This window comes from Neofelis nebulosa, chromosome 7, assembly GCF_028018385.1.
Source record: "Neofelis nebulosa isolate mNeoNeb1 chromosome 7, mNeoNeb1.pri, whole genome shotgun sequence".
NCBI classification, from domain to species: domain Eukaryota; kingdom Metazoa; phylum Chordata; class Mammalia; order Carnivora; family Felidae; genus Neofelis; species Neofelis nebulosa.
In genome coordinates this window covers 126528096-126549675 of record NC_080788.1, presented here as the reverse complement: position 1 = coordinate 126549675, position 21580 = coordinate 126528096, and the positions used below count along the sequence as shown (strand labels likewise).

General features: G+C 39.8%; 1 protein-coding gene across 5 annotated transcripts in view; it reads right to left on the bottom strand.

The window, feature by feature from the left end:
• The window catches only part of TSHR (thyroid stimulating hormone receptor), a 165815-nt gene that overhangs the window by 18372 nt on the left and 125863 nt on the right, over window positions 1–21580 (bottom strand). For 3 of the 5 annotated variants that reach the window (XM_058739907.1, XM_058739909.1, XM_058739911.1), the window contains 3 exons: window positions 19957–20025; window positions 14516–14536; window positions 8970–9047 (listed from right to left, as the gene is read on the bottom strand). In XM_058739907.1, the coding sequence (XP_058595890.1) occupies window positions 8970–9047; window positions 14516–14536; window positions 19957–20025 (168 nt within the window). The remainder of the gene's footprint in view (window positions 1–8969; window positions 9048–14515; window positions 14537–19956; window positions 20026–21580) is intronic. The other 2 variants (XM_058739908.1, XM_058739910.1) reach the window with 1 other exon arrangement.

Here is a 21580-nt window from a genome sequence, read left to right as displayed (position 1 = left end):
AATGGTTGCAAGCCATCTCCTTGCCTCTGGAGACACAGGTGTGTGTCTTAGGAGGGATGACCCACTTTGGTTGCTTCCCCAACAACTTGGATCCCTTGGCAAAGGTCTGCTGGCTTGATGGCTTGATGCCCGAGCCAGAAACTGTAAGAGTATGTTTACCTTTGCAACTCATTTATCACTCCAGTGAGCAGAGCAGCCTAGCAGACAAACCTCCTCTGGTTTTCCACCCCTAGGAGATTCCCTTCCTGTCCAAGAGAGCTGCCCCAAAGGCTCTGTTTGACAAACACAGAAAGGAAGACAAGGAGTGCCAGGCTGATTAGGTCTTTGGATTTGATCTTGTCCCTATCTTTGGAGGTCCAGTGCCTGCCAAATAGCCAGGAGATATAGATGAGCAGTCACAGCACAGTTGTTGGGACAGAGGTATCCAAGACTAATAGTGTCAGGGCCAAGGGTGGGTGAAGATGAAAGGAAGAAGGCATGGGGGTGAGTTGAAAAGGGCCACACACTGTAATGGGTTATATAACTATTACTAATATTTCCATAGTAATTCTTCAGTGGGCCATCCTTGACCTGCTGAGTCAGGTCATGGTCCTCACAATATGATTTCAACACAATACACTTTTCCAACACTACCCTTTGCCCCAAATTATGTTTTGTTGCTGTTATTGTTACTATTCTTTGAACACATCCTATGTTTTTCAGTAGAATTGCCTTTGTTCTTTCTCCATCTCTGTCTGTTGCAATTCTACCCCTTATCTGAAGCCCATCAAATACCATCTTCTTTAATGAGGCCTTTGCTGGTCACCCTACCTAGAAATGGTATCTTGATTCTCTAAATATCTGTCATGGCTCTTTTGACATCAAACTTACAGTTATTTACTCACATTTCTCCTAAATTTGGCTGTAACCAATTTAAAAGCAGAAGTTATGTCTTATCCTTATAACATTCATGGAGTTCAGTAGGTGCTCAGTAAAATGTAGAATAAGTGAGTAAATGAACACCTTGCACAAGTTTGCTGCATTTTCTTAAAAAAATTTTTTTTAATGTGTATTCATTTTTGAGAGACAGAGCATGAGCAGGGGAGGGGCACAGAGAGAGGGAGACACAGAATCCGCAACAGGCTTCAGGCACTGATGTGTCAGCACAGAGGGCTGTGCTGACGCAGGGCTTGAACCCATGAACCGGGAGATCATGACCTAAGCCAAAGTTGGACGCTTAACCAACTGAGTCACCCAGGCACTCCTACAAGTTTGCTTCAGATTAGCTATTTCTCCTTAGAAAGGAAAGAGAAAAGGAGAGGTTCAACTATGGATGGTGATGGCCTTGGGGTCAGGACTAAAGCTGATTTCATTTAGGACTAAAATGTACTCAGGATCGCAACTCAACAACAAAAAGACAATCTAATCAAATAAGGTAAGATATTTGAACAGACACCTGACAAAAGAAAATATACAAATGGTTATGAGGTACATGAAAAGGTACTCAACATCATTAATAATCAGGGAAAACAGAGTCAACCATAATGAGAAACCACTTTATAGCAACTAGAATGGCTAAATCAAAAAGACTGACAATATAATGGGTAAGCAAATATCAAACTTTCATACCTCTCTGGTTTGAGTAGAAAATGGGATTTTTGGGAGGCATTATTTCCTATGAAGTTAAATGTACATCTGTCCTGTGACCTAACAATTTTACTCCTAGACTTTTACATTAGAAAAATACATAGATATGTGGTTGTATACGGAAGGTGGAGCATGAGGGAATTTTCTGGTTGATGAAAATGTTTGAAGCCTTGACTAAAGTAGGATAACATAATTTTGCCCAAACTTATCAAATTGTATACTTGAAAACTGCATGTTATTGTATGGAAATTATATCTCAATGAAAAATAAATTTGTCCAGGCTCATACCTAGAAAATTATGCATTCAACACACCAGTGGACTTCACATATGCCCAAAAGAACTGTGCCACAATTTTTCAGCCATCTAATAGTATGATTTTGTGAAGATCATTGAGTAAAAGACAAGAACATAAGGTGCTTATTCTTCTGTAAACCCAGATGGCAGTGCCTTGATCTTTAGATTTTTAAATAATTCATTTGATCAGCTAATAGCAACAAAAGTTTATTTTTGTTGAGGCATGTTACACAGACTCAAGGATATTGTTACAGAGCTGTTCTCTTCTTAGGAGATACTTATAATAGTAACTGGGACTATTATAATCATTTTCAGTGGTAGGTTAAATGCTTATTAACGTGAGTTACATAATTTAGACCTTAGAGAACTCTGGTTATTATGGAAGGCATTGCATTTCAGTGCATTCTTTCCTTGGGGATTATAAACACCGAGAGCTTCTCTTTCAAAATAAGATTAAAAGAAAACAAGATAATCAAAAATGAAAAGCATAAAAATAGAAAATGAGATTGCATGTCTTGATTAGAAAAACAATAGGTAATAAATGTTATTGAACTCCCAAACTATATTAAAAGGCTTTAAAAAATAGAACAGGCCGTACTTTAGATGTTGCACCTGTTTTGAATTAGATTCTTTTTTGAGAAATGACCTTGAGAAAAGATGGTAAACTAAGTGGGCAAAATTTACTGTTTTTGTTGACTGTTGGAAATGACTGTGTTCTTTCTCAAATATCTTTATGAAGCAGAAATATATAGCAGCCATTTTTCTTCTCTTTAGTTGGAGTTTAAGGTTTTCCAAGTTGGCTTTAACACCAACTCACACCCAAATCATGGCTATTTGGTATTCAGTTACAACTTATCAAATATTTATTGAATACTTGCTGTCTTGTCTTTTGAAGCAGGGAAATTACAGAAAGTGTAAGACATAGTCGATTTCCTTAGGATCTTAAAATCTGGTTAATAGGGAGAAGATCTGTGGGAAATACAGTGATAAAGATTTTGACAGATGTTCAAGACAAGAGGTACATGGTGATGTTACAAAGCCATTCATGAGTAGTTACTAGATGCTCTTTAAGACAACTGCCTGAAATTTGAAGGGTGAGATTGAACTCTTTGTTCATTTCTTACTTTCCTCCTACTGGCATTTCAAATGCTGCCATATCCATTGTCCTCTTTTCCTGTGCTTTGTGGTTTTCTTTTTAAATTAAATTCTAATTTTCATTAAAATAATGTGTGGACCTATTTTTAAAAAGCAAACTACACTGGAAGCTTAGTTATACAGGCTCTGGTGCAATTCCTCCCTGCAGTCTGCTTTCTGATGCCCTGAAAACAACTACTTTTAACTTTTAACTGGTATTTTTTTCCATAATTGTAAATATATTTTGATTTATTGGCTTTTGATTCACCCACTGACTTCCTGCTAAGGAAGATGAGGATTTAGCTCTCTTCTATCACCCTACACACAAATTCTCCTGACACCCCCTCTAATCGCCTGAAATAGTTTTAGGACATATTTGGTTAAGCTTATATTTAGTATTTTGGTTATTACAACTCTGCATATTTTGATTTCATTTCCTTTCTTGTGTAGCTTTATTTCCTTACAAAACATCTTTATGAAACATCTCTCTTATTTATGTACCTTGTTTGGATGGACTTCTTGCTAAGTCTTGCACACGCTCTAAAGTTCTCTAAAACATCTATCAAAATAGTTTTTCATACAGCCAATCCTGTCAGATAATGTATCAATCTATTTTATTTCCAGAACTTTCTCTTGGAGCTCTCTTGGTGGGGAGGGTTATCAGAAGTCTCCATTCTAGCCATTTATTGAGATTTCCTCCATAATCACATCTCCCATTACCACCTACATTCCAAAGCATCTCAAATACATCTCTAGCCCTGATCTCTTGTGTTACTTTCCCATCTGTAGCTATCACAGTCTGCTTGGATGTGTCACACATACCTCAGACTGTTCTTCACCACTATACCAACTCCTCCCACAGTCTTCCCTTTCTCAGGAAGTAGTGATCCCATTCGTCTGGCTGCTCATGCCAAAACCCTTGCAGTTGTCTTTGATTCTTCTCTTTTTCTCATTCCCTATGTACATTCCATCAGCACATCATATCGGCTTTACCTTTAAAATATAGTCTGAACTGACCGTTTCTTATTGCCTTCACTGCTACTACCTTGTTACAAGCTGCTATCACCTCATGCCTACATTATTTTTATACATTCCTAAGTGGTGTCCCAGCTCCCAGACTTGGCACCCTACTCTCAACACAACAGCCAATGTGACCCTACTGAAACAAAGGTCAGATCATGGCAAAAGACTCCAGTGGCTTCCTCTATATCTAGGAGCAAATAAAAGACCTTAAAGTGACATTTAAGGCCATCCACAAGTTGCTCTCCCCACCCCGTTATCTTTTTGACCACAACTTCTATCTTTTTCCTATTTAGTTTACTCTTCTTGAGCTACAACAGCCTCCTTGCTATTCCTCAAACATGCCAGGAATGTTCTTACCCGGGGGTCTTTGCACTTTGTCTAGAATGCTTTTCTTTCTGGTAGTCACATGCCTTGTTCCTTTATGACTGTCATATTTTTTCCCAATTGTTACCTTCTCAAAGAGGCTTTCCCTGACCACCTGTCAAAATAGGACCCCCCCTCCCACCATCAAAAGCTCCTAACAAAGAGTCCTGAGCTTAGCCTATGATCAATAAATGTTTACTGTACATTTTCAGAGGTTGATTAGGAAGAATTTAATCGAACTGATGCAAATGGGTCAGAATGACAGAGAAGGAGTAGAAATTTCAGGCAAGTGAGATAACTAAATCAGAGTTCTGAAAAACCTGAAATTAGAAAATTTCTCTCATATTGTCATAATATTTGAGAACAAGTGATTTAACCAAAGGAGAGACAGAGAGGAGAAAGAGCCAGAGCTCGGAACTGAAATACTGGGGGCAGTGATCTCTAGTGAGAAAGATTAGGAAGGAGTGAGCAGAAAGGCTTAGAAAGGTAAGAATAATGAAGTATCAAGAGGCAGGAAGAAGCAAAGGTAATCACAATGCTTAACATTCGTGAAGCATATACAAAGCGCTTTTAGTTTATTTTCTTACTTAAGCTTCACTACTTTTAGTAACTCTGCTTTGACAAATAAGATCACTGAGTCATGGGTCTCACAATTAGTGATGAAAGCAGGAGTCAAGTCCAGGCCTCGCTCCTAATCTAGCTCACTTTTCACAACCTGGCCTGTGTCCAGAAGCAGGAATTGCATTGTCAAGTAGTTGCACAGCTGCTCTTAACTTGGCCAGAGAGTCTTGAAAAAAAAAAATCTTGCCAATACTATCAAAACAACTTTTAAGCAACAGAAACAAATAGATAAATTAATTTACCACTTAGAAAGAAATATAAATGGACACTCTCCCTTAAGGACAAAGTACTGAAATATCTTTAAAATGTGACTGCTATTTAAAGGCTACAGCATTTACAGAAGTGTGATTCAAGTATTTATTGTATACCGAATTAATTTTGCTAACATTTTTTAAGCTAGTACTATGTTTTAGGCATTGTAAAACGAAGTAGAACTGTAGAAACAAGACAGGCATAACCCTGCCCTCTAGGAGCTCTTGGAGAGATAGACAGAAACATACTACTGTTGCTTTGAGATGCATACATAGAGGGGCTAGAGTACAGAAGAAGAAATGGTTATCTTTCCCTAAGGAGAATAAGGGTCAAGAACGACTTCAGTGAGGAGGAGGTTTTTGGTTGAAAGATAAAATGGTAGTAGGTGCTAATCAGACAGGTGAGGTTGTGGTAGGGTTTTCCAAGCAGAACGAAGAAAGAGTTTAACATAGCCATGTAAGTAGGTTGGAGTATTAGGAGAGCTAATACAGACAGATCATTGGTCAGGGGTGTATAGTGGTGTGAGAGACAAAGCTGAAGATTATCACGGAGCCTTGTGTGCCACACCAAGGTCTTTATCCTGAGGGGTACAGGAGACCAGAATTGGTGTTAAGATCCGATTTGCATTTTAACACACACAGGTTTGGGGAAGACGGAATTGAGAGGGACCGAGATAGAAGGCAAAGGGAGATTTGGAGGCTCTTGTCATCTAGACTAGTGCTACTCAAAGCTTGGTGCCCACTGGCCAACTGTTTCTTATGAGTCCTTGACAAATGTAAGAAGCTTGTACTGTAAGGCAAGCCAATGACTTCATGAAGCACACTGTTCAGTTGGGGGCAACTTTGCTTTTATGGGAAGATTTTCTCCATAAAGGAAGCTGTATTTTGATGTACATTCTGGGGCTAGCCATTCACCTTGTAGTGGCCCCGATTTGAGTGGTCGTAGTCTACATCATTGGTCTTTAAATCCTTCCAAGGTCACATATTCACATGCAAAAACTGTTTGAGTATGTGCCTTTAACCTGTGTACATTTATGATCTCCATGCACATATTACTGTAATACCATGTTATATACACTATAAAACACATGAAACATACATTTTAAAAGGATAAGATGAAAATAAATGAGTAATCTTTTAAAAAAATTTCACTAAAGTGAAAGCACTGTAATTAAATATACTTCACTAATTTTGAAAATTGCTGTTTAACCCTTTCTGATATAGCTATTCAGATGTCTGCTTCTGTTTCAGTTTAGGTTTAAGTGGCTGTCAGTGAAAAAGTCACCTCACAAAGATAGATGGTTCCCCATGGACTAAGGCAGGCATGGCTGTACTCATTAAGTTAAGATTCTCAACTCTCAATCCAATTCAGGAACTAAATACACGTTTTTTATTGAAATTCATATTCTCGGATGTCCATCAGTTGTTTTTGCACACTAACCTATGCATGTTTCATTTTCATATTTTATACACGTGGATTTTAAGACCATTGTAATTATTGATTTGAAATATTTTTAAAAAGGATAAAATTCAATTCCTGGTTTTAGCAAACATAATTTTCATAAGTGATATTCACCATTCTCATCGGGAAGATTACATAACTTGGAAATGTTTTTAAATACCTGTTTCTAAAGGCCATTTCCAAAGCACAAATTTCTTCAGAGAAACAACATTCATTAGTGAAATATCACCTTTATCTTGAAGGAGCAGTTATAATTCTTTAAAAATTTTTTTAAAAATGTTTTTATTTTTTTGAGAGAAAGAGAGAGACAAGCATGAGCAGGGGAGGGGCAGAGAAAGAGGGAGACACAGAAATCTGAAGCAGGCTCCAGGCTCTAAGCTGTCAGCACAGAGCCTGACTCGGGGCTCAAACCCATGAACTGTGAGATCATGACGTGAGCCAAAGTTGGATGCTTAACCAACTAAGCCACCTAGGTGCCCCTTGAAGGAGCAGTTATAAAGTTGTCTTTTTTTAAATGTTTATTTTTTTATTTTGAGAGAGAGAGAGAGAGAGAGAGAGAGAACAAGTGGGAGAAGGGCAGAGAGAGAGACAGAAAGAGAGAATCCAAAGCAGTCTCCTGTCAGATCAGAGCCCGACAGAGGGCTCGATCCCACAAACTGTGAGATCATGATTTGAGCCAAAATCAAGAGGTGGCTCAACGGACTGAGCCACCCTGGAGTCCCTATAAAGTCATCTTCTAAAAGTATCTTCTAGGTTAAAAAAAATCACATAAAAGGCCAGCACATTTTTTTTTTCACTTGACTTTTTGTAGAAAGAAAAATGTATAATGCTTTTAAGTACTTTGCCATCAGTTAACAATGAATCCCCATGTGGTATAGTAGATTTTTAGGGTCACTCTGCCCTCTCATATGGCACCTATGTGTTAAGAAAATAAGGCCATATGGGCACCTGGGTGGCTCAGCCCATTGAGCGTCCAACTTCAGCTCAGGTCATGGCCTCACAGTCATGAGTTTGAGCCCCAAATTGGGCTCTCTGTTGTCAGCCCAGAGCTCACTTCAGATCTTCTGTCCCCTTCTCCCTGCCCCTCCATTGCTCACATTCTCTTTTTCTCTCTCTCTCTCAAAAATAAAAATAAAACATTAATTTAAAAAAGAAAAAAAGTAAGGTCATAAATTCACTTAACTAGGTGCATTCAATCTAAAAAGGAAGTACAATTGTTAGAAGTGAAAGAGTGACGATGTTAAGTACTCAAGACTGTGGATCACCCACTGTTCCCTGGGAATGCGTCCATTCCCTACCTGACACCTGAGGGGCTGCAGTCATCTGTGTATATAGTACCAAAACTTAATTTGTCCTTATTTAAAAACATTTCTTAATGTTTATTTTTGAGAGAGAAAGAGAGAGACAGAGTGTGAGCGGGGGAGGGGCAGAGAGCGAAGGAGACCCACAATTTGAAGCAGGCTCCAGGCTCTGAGCTGTCAGCGCAGAGCCTCACGTGGGGCTCGAACCCATGAACTGTGAGATCATGACCTGAGCCAAAGTCAGATCCTTAATGAACTGACCCACCCAGGCACCCCTTATTTTTAAAAGCTTAAATATAAATAGAACCTCTAATATTTATCCTTGCCTCTAATGGATTACCTTGTGCCTTCTCCTGGGGTGCTATGTTCTGCTTTGGCAAGGACCAGATGTTCAATGGTGAGATTCTAAACTGCTATTTTTAAAAATAATTATGTCTCTTTTCCAGTGATTGTAAATTTTACTAGATTGGAGTCAGACAATTTATACTCTTCCTTCTTCATGCCAAGCATTGTGCAATGCACATTCACACACATTTTTCTCTGCACAGAGTGCCTGCCACCTGTTTGTAGACCTTGTGTCTCAGAATTTTGCAAACAGCACCTGCTCAAAGATGCCTGTTTTTTTTGCACTGGGGGCCTCCATGAATGTCCAACCAAGGTGGCTTCCTAATGAGGCATCCGGATGGTACGGTGGAGTGGCCTTCTGAGTGTCAAAGAACAAGAACTTTCTTCCAAGCAGTAGCCTATACAGCTGGGTGGAAGACTACTGCGGATGTCTTTAGCCAAGACAACATGGCTTACCTGTAAACATCAGCCACTTCTCTTGGTGACTGTCCTTTATTCCAAATAAAATAAAATAAAGACCGACATATTCTTCTGTATGTCTTACTCACAGCAAGGTTGGTCCACTGTACACTCCTCCAAATGCATCTTGGTCAATAGCTGTCAAGTACTTATTCTTGTTCAGGTAACTAGAGAGAGAGAAAGAGAGAGAGAGAGAGGGAGAGAATGAATTAAGTGAGGTTAAGCAAATTGACGCAAATTCCAAAATAAAATGTGAGCGTGGTTTCCCTAGCTATTAACTGGTTTCTAAGACTTTGGAAAACACCTTACCTTCTTCTGGCCTAAGCACTCAAAACATCCTAGGTTTTAGTGGTGCAAGATTTATACATATTAATTGCGGCAGAAGTCTTTGAAAGTGAGCATGTTCAGGATCCAGTTTGCATATCTAGATTTTATAAAAATTGCTTCATTCCCTATTTACAGGCATACCTCAGAGATGCTGCAGATTTGGTTCCAGACCACCACAATAAAGTGAGTCAAGTGAATTTTTTGGTTTCCCATTGCATATAAAAGTTGTGTTTAGACCATATTGCAGACTTTTAATTGTACAATAGCATCATGTCTAAAAACCCAATGTACATATCTTAATTGAACACTTTGTTGCTAAAAAATGCTAATGGTCACCTGAACTTAAGCAAGTCGTAATCTCTTTGTTGGTGGAGGGACTTGCCTTGATGATGATGGCTGCTGACTGATCGGGGTGGTGGCTGCTGAAGGTCAGAGTGAATGTGGCAATTTCTTAGGACAACAGTGAAGTTTGCTGCATTGATTGACTCTTCTCTTCAAGAATTATTTCTCTGTAGCATGTGATGCTGTGTGAAGCATTTTACCCACAGAACGTCTTTCAAAGTTGGGGTCAATCTTCTCAAACCCTGCCTCAACTAAATTTATGTCATAATCTAAATCCTTGAGTTATCATTTGAACAATCTTTACAGCATCTTCTCCAGGTGTGGATTCCAACTCAAGAAACCACTTTCTTTCCTCATCCATAAGGAGCAACTCCTCATCCATTCAAGTTTTATCATGAGATTGCAGCAATTTAAATATAATAATAATAAACAAGTTTGAAATATTGTGATAATTACCAAAATGTGACAGACACAAAATGAGCAAATGCTGTTGAAAAATGGCACCAGTAGAGTTTGCTTGATGCAGGGTTGATTCAAACCTTCAATTTGTAAAATGCAATATCTGTGACTCACAATAAAGGGAAGCGTGGTAAAATGAGGTATGCCTGTACCTGATCAGTGGTGACTGTAGTTTTCAATCCACTTCAGTACCAACTGATTTAAATTTTCTCAATATTGGTCAATATTCCCATTTGCTTCTGAAGCCTGGGCTTAAATCAGGAAGGGAGGGGTCCCTGGGTGGCTCAGTCAGTTAAGCATCTGACTTTGGCTCAGGTCATGATATCACAGTTCATGAGTTCCAGCCCTGTGTCAGGCTCTGTGCTGACAGCTCAGCGCCTGGAGCCTACTTTGGATTCTGTGTCTCCCTCTCTCTCTGCCCCTCCCCTGCTTGCACACCGTTTCTCTCTTTCTGTGTCTCTCTCAAAAAATAAACATTAAAAATATTTTAAATCAGGAAGGGAATGACCATGGTGAAGGTGGTGAATTTCTTTGGGGCAGGGTTGCCTGGTTTAGCAGGTAAAAATACAAGATGCCCAGATAAACAATGAATAACTTTTAGCATAAGTATTCCCCATGTAACTTTTGAAACATTCCTATACTAAAAAGTTGTAGTTTATCTGAAATTAAAATTTAATTAGGTGGCACGTATTATCTCTGACAATCATGTTTGTTGGGGGTGGGGCAGGTTATATAGATAAGATTACAGACAATGAATGTGTAAATGAGTGAATAAAAACAAAATCAGGGGTGCCTGTGTGGCTCAGTTGGTTAAGCATCCAACTTTGGCTCAGGTCGAGATCTCACAATTCATGGATTTGAGCCCCTTGTCAGGCTCTGTGCTGACCAGCTGGAGCCTGGAGCCTGCTTCTGATTCTGTGTCTCCCTCTCTCTCTGCCCCTCCCCAACTCAGACTCTGTCTCTCTTTCTCTCTCTTAAAATAATAAACATTAAAAAATTTAAAAAAATCAATGTAGCTCTCTTCAAAAGCAGTGAGGTGGGTGAAGTTCAACTTTTAGTGACACATGAGATTGCTTTAAGGAAAAAATAATCCAGAATGAAAGAAGACTCAGCATATGGTGTGGTGGCCACGTGACTTTCTTGATGGCAGTGACAGACAGCTAGCTGGTTTACAAATGCCACAGGGTATGGGCAGGACATGGCTTTTCAGGCAGTGACTGAGAAAATCCTAAGCTTCTAGGACATTGTTAAGTCTGAAATGGAGGGGTTCAATTAATCTCATACACACACACACACACACACACACACACACACATAAAGACCCGATTAAGATGTGGCAGCAGTCACGTGTGCCTTCTGGTTAAATGGCTGTCATGTAAGGCTGTCAATAACAGGCTTCATGTGGTCACTGTATGACTGTCCCTCAACCCTCCGTGTCCATGAAATTCCTTTCATCAGTGATAGCTAGAGCAGGCAAGAACCATCTTGGAGAAACAATCGGAGAGAAGACCCTGAACAGCATGATTTTGTAAAAAGACAACTAAGTGGAGTGCTGCACTGGCTGGCATCTCTTTTTGTATTCTTTGGACCCTGCAACTTGCAGATCACATTCCGTTCCCAGACTCATGTGAGGATCGGTGAGCTCATCTCAGTTTTTCCTCTTCATTGCAGACTGCTACAAGTGAAAATCGGCTTGCTCTAATCATTAGAAATTATTGTAAAACTAAATAATTGCTTGTCCAATTCTGTAGTGTTTTCATCTGATATTCAATACGCCCCCAAGGATAAGGAGACTGGTTGATAAGCATTGCAGTTTACCAGAAACGCCGCAGAAGATTTCAAACTGGGAAAGCCAGCCAGAGTCCAGGAGGGGAGAAAGGATGGAGAGAGGGTGCAGCCAGCTTGAACGGAGATGAACTGAGTCTTGGGGGAGGCTGTGTTCTCTAAAACCAGCAGGGTTGTTGGGCACTTTATCTCTTAGAGTTAATTAGGTGCTCGCTCAAAAATGAAACTATTAGGGGCGCCTGGGTGGCTTAGCCGGTAAGCGTCTGACTGGCTCAGGTCATGATCTCACTGTTCATGGGTTTGAGCCCCGTGTCGGGTTCTGTGCTGACAGCTCAGAGCATGGAGCCTGCTTCAGATTCTGTGTCTCCCTCTCTCTCTCTGCTCCTCCCCTATTCACACTCTGTCTCTCCCTCAAAAATAAAGATTTAAAAAATGAAAATATTAGTCCATGTGTAGGTGTTTCAAGGGGCTTCCTTATTATCACAGATTGTGATAATTCCGTGAAGATTTTTACCTTGGGTTCAGATTGCTGATCCCACTTTCCATTTGAAGCTAAGAGGATGGGATGGGGACACAGATTTTTAAAACCCTTAATATCCAAAAGGAAAGTGGTTTTTTTGTTTGTTTGTTTGTTTTGTTTTGTTTTGTTTTTATCATCCTCATTTATCACATAATGTTACCTGAGAATGTCAGTCTGGTTAGACTGATGCCTTCACCATGATTTAGGCTGATTCTCCTAGAATCCACATTCTATAAACAAGCTTGGATAAATCAATCACAAACCTTGGTAGGCTACATGAGTAAGCTATTCCAGACAATGATTCCTTTACAGGGATGGGGTATGTGATCATTTTTGCAAGGATATCCTTTTGCAAGGATATGGTTGACATAAATGAGCTTAATAGACAGTATAAAGTCTTTGAGTCAGAGCTGAAAGGAAAGACTTCTTGAAATCCAGGATTTCTAAATACAAATACTGTGAAGGACTTATGGGAAAAGAACTAACATTTCCTTTAGAAATGATACAGACACTGCTACGGGTGTGTTCAATGCTTTACACTGCTTATGATGTGTATCTCACAGTTAAGGAACAACAATGTAGTCAGAAAAATGAGGATGGTCAGGAATGAGTTGGGGAAGAATATCCAATTGATGAACTTAGTATGGAAGATACAATATTATAGCTCACATCCTTGTTCATTGGACTTATCCTTGGCACGTAACAGCCATTCAGTAAAAACTTGATGGATGAATAAATGAATGTCCAGTTGCTGGTTAACTCCTAGCTAGAGGTGCCCTATATATTATGTTTAGGCGAGGAAGTGACCTATGTCAGAGGGAGGAGGTTGACACTGTGGCAAGGAAAGTTGTGGTTGCTGTGGAGCTTTGCTCTCTGGGGAATTTTGGATATATTTCAGCTCCAAGATGGAATTTCAGCCTGCATTTCCATAGTCCCTTTAGGGGAAATTTGGGCTGGCACCTGTTTATGTTGTGAGACTCATGGGAATACTTCTGTAAGGAACCATGTTTCCCCATCTATGCGTTGGTTATTTGGAAAAATTAAAGGGAACCCCTGCCCAGCCCTCATTGCTCCATGAAAATCCTTTTGGTAGCAGAAATCAGATCTGTCTATAAACAGTAACAGGTGAGAAAATGCTCAAAGTTTCAATAGAGGTAAAAGACAGCCTTAGAGCATATTTTACAAGCCATTCAAATACTCCATGGGAAATAATAGCCTGCTTAATCCCATAATCTTCTCTATTGTCATCTTGTCCCAGTGCTCCAAACTGTGGTGTTTTGTGTCTAATCAACTAATGTGTGAGGCTCATTAGCACATGAATTGTGTTGACTTCTCTGTTCATAATGACTAGCGGTTCAGTATGTTCTTAGCAGATCAACATGGTATTTTTTTTTCTTGCCCAAATGTTTATTGTCAGATAGTAGCTAGTTACTTGAGTTTGACAATAGAAAATACAACACGGAGAATCAGACATTAAGTAACATATCCCTATGCCAGATTGTGTGAAAGAGAGGATGGAAAAGAGGTTCCAAAGAATGAATGTGTGGCTTAATTTACAACTGGGAGCAGTTCAACTTCTGCTGAGCAAGGAATGCTTGTATTATCATTAATTTCACATCTGAGTGATGACAGTGTGCTTGGTTCCATATGAAATCACAGGACCAAGTGCTTTTACACATCTGCCATGATTTTCACGAACTTCTACCCAACTACAGCTGAAGCATCTGTGCTTGTTCTTAATGTGAAATTTGTCCAACTTGGCTGCAATTACATTCTTTGGTTCCACTAAAAAAAGGTCTAAATGAAGTTAAATCTGCTAATTTCAGTAAATTGACACAAGGCGGATGATGGGGAATCATTGTTCTTTCAGACGATGACACATTGTTTAAATTTGAACCAAAAGATACACAAACATACTTCTGGAGAATTTAGCAATTTGCTAACATGCTAAGTGTAATGTTTGTACACAAATAGAATAATAGTAGGATATTGATGTGTTCACATTAGTTTAAAATCACAGTTAGCATTGAGACCAGAAGCAACAGCCCTATGTTAAAATCACAAAGTGAATACTATTTCATTATTACTATGGAAACTTGACCTCTGTTTTCTCTATCTGCAGCTCAACTCTTATCTTCCTGTAGTTCCCAAACCGCCTTAGCCCCATCATCATCTTGATTTTACCTTGTGTTTATATGATACCTTTCACTGAAGTGCTTAACTCTGGAAAAAAAAAAAAAAAAGTTTCCATGAGCCAGGAATCAGAAACTGAGGGTAGAATGATGAATAGATAGAACATTGTTTTATAACGGAATTTCAAATTTGGATTCAAAATACTAATTGGAAAAAAAGATCTTTGTTTTCTATTATGATTGGATCTGAACTTTCAAATCCTAAAATATTTTTGTCCAGATACTTCTCTTTATCCCATACTTGCCTTTGACCTTTACCAGGAATTGGAAGACTATATATTTTATCACACAGTCATCCTCACTGAGTACCCTCATCTAGAGCAGAGGTCCACAGACTACGACCATCTGGTCAAATCTTGCCTGCCACCTGTTTTTGTAAATAAAGTTTTATTGGAACACAGGCTCATTTTTTTTTTTTTTTTTATGTACTGTATGTGGCTGCTGTTACACTATAATGGCAGAGTTGAGTAGCTGCGACTGAGATCATATGGCCCACAAAGCCCAAAATATTCATCTGGCCCTTTCCAAAAATGTTTGCTGATCTCTGATCTAGATTTCTAAAAGTCAATAAACAAACGATTCTCATTTAAATATGTCCCACGTTAGTTAAATCCTCCCAAAAACCTTTAACATTTCACATAAAAATGTCAAGAAAGTATGGTGAAAATGGTGCACTGATTTCTTTCCTATGTTTAGAGGCATAGTTACAGTGAGTACAAAAGACTATAATTCAGGGAACCGTGAAATGAAATCCATTTCCCCCAACTTTATAATTCTCTGCCATTAGCCAGGCCTCTTGTAGAACCCAGGACATGGTCAGAGGAGAAAGATGGTGAGAAGGTAGAGAGAGTCTTCTTACATAGCCTCTTCATAGGTTTAACTTCAGAAGCTCATCAGATGATCTGAAACTCTACTGGCTCTTAGATTCTCCATAGACTGCCTCTAAAATAGACCTTGTTAAATTTATCTGCCACTCAACAAAGTTACATATCAAAAGATTCTTCTTGAGTAGCATTTCCCCAAAAGTGTTCTGTGGAACACCAATCCCGAGAGAGGCTTCTGGAACCAAGAGCTCCCTGGGAAGCTCTGCATACTGCCTTCCTCTCTTGGATACCAATAATTCAGCTTGTCCTAGTAAAAGACCCAAGAAGTCCACCATTACACTTTGTTGAAATTTATAAGGGTATGAATAGCTTTTTAAAAATAACATCCATGGGGTGCCTGGGTGGCTCAGTCGGTTGAGTGACTGACTCTTGATTTCAGCCCAGGTCATGATCACAGGGTTGTGGGATTGAGCCCTGCATTGGGCTTCAGACTGAGCATGGAGGCTCCTTGAGATTTTCTCTCTCTCTCCCTCTGCCCCTCTCTCCCAGTTGCGTGCTCTCTCTCTAAAATAAAAACAATAAAAAAATAAAATAAAAGTAACATCCATTAATTTACCATGGAAAAAAAATTCAAGGAACGTAGTTTGGAAAATGACACAAGAGCTGGGGAGAATCTGGGATAGAAATGATTGCTCCCTTGTTAGTGTTTCCATCTTTTCAATAGAAAATGTCTCTAAATTCCTGTGATATTCTGCAGCTGATTTGATGACCGAAGCTATAAAATAATATGCCGCTACACTTACGCTGAGAGTCACATAGCACAGCAGTCTCCAGATTACAGAAGATTCACTTTGGAAATCTCTTTAAGTCTTTGTGGAGTTCTCCAACGTGACCAAAAGGCCATTTATGAGTAAGCATGAGATGTATTGAAGCAAAATGGTCAACATACATGGCCTAACTTCAATCCCAGTCCTTTGAATTTAATAACATCTTATCAGCCAGCCTTTTTTCATCAAGGTGTCTCCCACTCAGACCTCATTTGGAAGTTCGCTGAATTGGTGACCTTGCTGCATTGGTAAAGCCAGGTTCTCACTGAGGAATGACACCATTGCTTGGGGTGACTCTTTTCTGAAACTTCTACAGGTTATTTCTTGAGTCTTGAGTGGCCTCTTTTCTCTCCCAAGTGTACTTCTTCTTAGCTGCAAGATATTTTAGCTTCTGTATTTTGTGCCTGTAATAGACTGAGCTAAGAAGTGTTCTTAGCCCATTTTCCTGGGCTGAGTAACAAACCACAGTAGCCAGAGGAATTGCCTGTCCAAACCTTGGTCGTGGCTGCTAGGTCAGCAAATATGAATCCCAGGAGGGCACAGGAAAAAGAGTCTTGAACAAGGGGATCCAGGTCCTGGCTTTGGTCTGGCTCCACTAGCTAGCTTTACCAAATTTAAAAAGCCATGTTAAAAAAAAAATCACGTGTTTGTTCACTTTGGGCTTCATTCTCTTCATACGCAACTGTGACTGTTGGACAAAAAGACTGATAATAACATACTCTGCAGCAACGGTTCTTGATTCTTGCTTTACACTGGACTCACATAGGGAGATTTTTTAATGGCCATGCCCTGGCTACACCCAAACCAATTACACCAGAATGTGTGGTAAAACCTAGGCATCTGCGCTTCCAAATCTCTTCAGGTGATTTCAGTTTTGGGCCAGTATTAAGAACTATGCTGTGTAGCCCTAAAGGCTGAATTTTACACCCCACATCTCTGTGCTTAAAAAATGATAGCTGAGGGGTGCCTGAGTGGCTCAGTTGGTTGAGCGTCTGACTTCGGCTCAAGTCATGATCTCACAGTTCGTGGGTTCAAGCCCTGCGTTGGGCTCTGTGCTGACAACTTGGAGCCTAGAGCCTGCTTTGGATTCTGTGTCTCCCTCTCTCTCTGCCCCTCACCTGCTTGTGCTCTGTCTCTGTCTCTCTCTTAGATATAAATAAACACTAAAAAAAATTTTTTTTTTTTTAATTTTTTTTCAATGTTTTTTATTTATTTTTGGGACAGAGAGACACAGAGCATGAACAGGGGAGGGGCAGAGAGAGAGGGAGACACAGAATTGGAAACAGGCTCCAGGCTCCGAGCTGTCAGCACAGAGCCCGACGCGGGGCTCGAACTCACAGACGCGAGATCGTGACCTGGCTGAAGTCGGCCACTTAACCGACTGCGCCACCCAGGCGCCCCAACACTAAAAAAATTTTTAAAAAAATGAGAGTGATGGAGAGTGATACCTGTCAATGACTACATATAGCAGGATAAAGGAACAGATAATTTAAAGCACAGCTCCTAATCATGAACTTTAAAATCTTTTGCTTGTGACAAATAAAATTTTCACAAATGACTCTATACCTGAGGTTGGGTTCTGGGTTTTTTTTAATCTCTAAATCTAAAATGCAGATTCTGCATTTTAACAAGATCCCCCAGATGGGTTACATGTTCAGTAAAGTTTGAGAAGCACTGTATAAGAACTATAGGCCTTCAGGTTTTGCGACAATCACTCCCTGAATATAAAATAACTACATGTGAAATGTTTAAAGGGAAAAAAAGATGGAATCACAAAAATGAGTAAGCAGTGAGACTGTTAAAAATGAGCAGGCAGGGTCACCTGGGTGACTCAGTTGGTTGGTCGTACGTCTTCAGCTCAGGTCATGATCTCACAGTCCATAAGTTCAAGTCCCGTGTTGGGCTCTGTGCTGACAGCTCAAAGCCTGGAGCCTGCTTCAGATTCTGTGTCTCCCTCTCTCTCTCTGACCTTCCCCCTCTCACACTGTGTCTCTCTCTCCACTCTCAAAAATAAATAAACATCAAAATTTTTTTTTTTAAATAAGCAGGCAAATTTTTCTTAAAAAGTAGATAGAAGTTCTGGAATTGAAGAAAATATAATTGTTGAAAAAATACTCAGTGATACGTTATTAAACAAACAAAAATCTGTTGTTTGTTGTTGTTCCAGCTAACTCTTACCATGGGGGGTTTTCTTTCTTCTATGTGTGATTTAAAAAAAAATGTTTATTTATTTATTTTGAGAGAGAGAGAGTCGTGAAAGCAGGGGAAAGGCAGAGAGAGAGAGAGAGAGACAGAGGGAGAATCCCAAGCAGGCTCCATGCTTTCCACACACAGCCCTGCACAGGGCTCGATCTCACAACCATGAGATCATGATGTGAGCTGATCTCAAGAGTCAGACATTTGACTGAGCCATGCAGGGGCTCCCTCCTATATGTGATTTTTGACTGTGAGCTCATACATATCTGATTGATCTTGATCTTTAAAAAATCTAGGGGGCCTGCACTGGTTTTTTCCTTCTGTCGAGATTTGCATTTATTTCTGCTGGAATCAAAAGGTACTCCTAGGCTGGTACCACTCCAGCTCTGGTCCAGGTTCTCTGGCTTAATCTAGAAGTCTCTGATTTACCTCACTACACTGCCTTCTCACTGCACTAAAGCCTAGTATCTTGGCACCACTGATCTTGGCAGCCATCCCTAGGAATGTCCACCTTCTGTAAGCACCCACCACTTTGGCTTCAGCTCCTGGTTTCTTTTCCCTCTCTTGGAGCTATGACATAAAATATCTTTTTAAATGTATGATCTAGTGGTTTGGTAGTAGGAAGGCCCTACAAATTAATTCATCCACGACACCGTGGGAAGGAGACTCTACTAAAGCTATTTTATCATTATTAGATATTAGGTTAAAACACAAATTAGTAGGGCTGAGCCAGTCCACAAGCTCTTAGATACAACATATATCCTGGTGTCGATACTGGGGGCCCTAAAGATCTGACAGAAAAGTACAACAAAGACAGAACCCCAGTTCGATGGCTATCTTTTGGCCAACATCCTATTCTAGGCATTATTTATTTTGGGGGCAGGCAAAAGTTGGATATGTCTTTTCAGCTATTTTTGAGTGAATCAAATATAAACTAAACCTTTTGGAAAAGTGCTAGAAAACACTAAAAAGATAAACCTTACTTTCTGAACAGCTTTGGACTCAATTAAAGACACCTTTTACTTCATGTACATATAGATGAATGTTTACACACACACACACACACACACACACACACCTCTACAAGAAAACTGAGATGTGAGGGCGATCTGGCTGTGACATCTGTCACCCCATTGATCACCAGGGTTGAGTCCATTGATCTGGCTGGCTAGGCAGGTGTGCCCCCTCCTCTCTCACCACTCCATGTGCGTCCCTCCTGAAGCTGTGCACTTGGTCGAAGAGGACAACCTTCCCCTGTAGAGAAGCACCGTTCTTCAGTCAAGGGTTTATAAGTAGCTGCACAATCCTGCTAGAACCTCCAAACAAGCTCTCAAGGAAACTGAAGATGAGACCGTGGTTCTCCATTTTATCAAGGATAAAACTTGGGGATTTAGAATTGGAGTCATTGTAAGTGTATACTAAAGCTGCCTCTTGCTAAGTTATTTAACATCATCTCCACGTTTTGGTCATGCTAACTCTGGGTTTGAGGAATGCTCTGGTACAACCTATCTCTAACAGAATTGTGACCCATGGGATGATCCCCCATCGAATGGGTGTGGGAATGTGAAGGAAAACAGTGGTTTCCATGATTACCCTTGACTTACACAGCATCCAGCTTTGTGCCATTGAAAGCATGTCCTTGGATTGAAGTAAAGCCATTGTTGTATAGTTTCCTACAATCAACAGAGAGAGGAGAAATCAGTGACCCATAAGAGGTGAGGGTTGGGCTCCAGTTCTGTGGTATCAGAAATGTACATGAAGGTTCTCAGGTCCCACGAGAAAACTTTACAGTATGTCTTGCTTGGAACATAGAGTAATATCTCCCAGGGTGAATCCCCATTTTCCACACAGCTCCCAGTAACTTCAAACTGTTTCTCAGAAGTGGATTTACTTGGAAGAGCAAAGATTTGCCACCATTAAGGATTTATTTTGTTTTATTTTTTATTTTTTTCATTTTTATTATTTTTTATTTTTTTAAATATGAAATTTATTGTCAAATTGGTTTCCATACAACACCCAGTGCTCATCCCAACAGGTGCCCTCCTTAATGCCCATCACCCACCCCCCATCAACCATGGGGGAAGGGAAAAAAAAGATTGATTTTTAAATGTTCTACCTATACTCAAAAAAGAAGAGTTTCAGGTAACAATTCAATGTTAGTAATGAAGGAATAACTTCAGTTTCTTAAGAGGTCAATTTTAAAAGATACTATGCATCTGAATGCATAAGCTTTATATTTTCCTATTTAAAATGCCACTTCACATTTGTGTTTTATCCACATTTTTGTCCTCAGGGCTTATCATAGATTAAATGCTTAATGGTTGCAGGCTGAATCAAATCGAACTTCAAAGACAAATCTAAGAAAACAGGTAGAGCATTCTTTTTTGTGGAAATTTTGATGTTTTAAGTGGTGCTATGTTTCCGTGACTAGCTACTTTGTGCGGTGATCCCTGGGACTGGACTGAGTGTCATCTCCTCTATGTACTACTCAAGTTACTGAGAGGTGGGGGTGACTTGCCAAAGCCACATTGAGGCGGAGCTGCCGGGAGTCAGGATTTCTGTCCTCAGGAAGTGATTCTTCCTAAGTACCCAAAGGAAAAGGAGCCCTAGCTTAGTCCTAGCCATCCCCCATCTCCAGGGGGATGCATGGGGGCTATTGGCATCCAGAAAGAGAAGGCAGCCACGACCACAGTCAAGTACAACTAGTGACAGTTGTAGGGGAATTCTGAAAACCGTTGTACCCACCACCTGTTAACTCTGGTGACACGCTATGAAGCATGCAAGAGACTCTTCACTTGGAATTTTATCTGGCTCTGTCACTTCATCATATGTGATCCTGAGAATTTCTCAACCTCTATTGTCCTCAGCTTTCTTATCTGTAAGAAATATGATATTAATACCTAACCAAAACGTTGCTGGGAGGATCAAATAGCTATATGTTTATTGGTGAGAGACACTTAGGACATGACCGTGTTAAAAGGGATACCCTGAAAACTGGCATTTATCCTATGTAGTTGTGGAGAACTGAGACTAATCTTTGTTTTTATTTTTGATTAGTTTTAAATAATCATACAATGAGTTTAATTCCAGCTACTAATGTGTCCTGGGTGAGGACTGCAATGCACAGAGGTGCTAGGCACAGAGGCTGAAGAAAGCTCTGATAATTTTTTCTGAACTAGAGTTCTTTTATATTATATGTGAGAATCGTGAGTTTGAGATTTCTGTTCT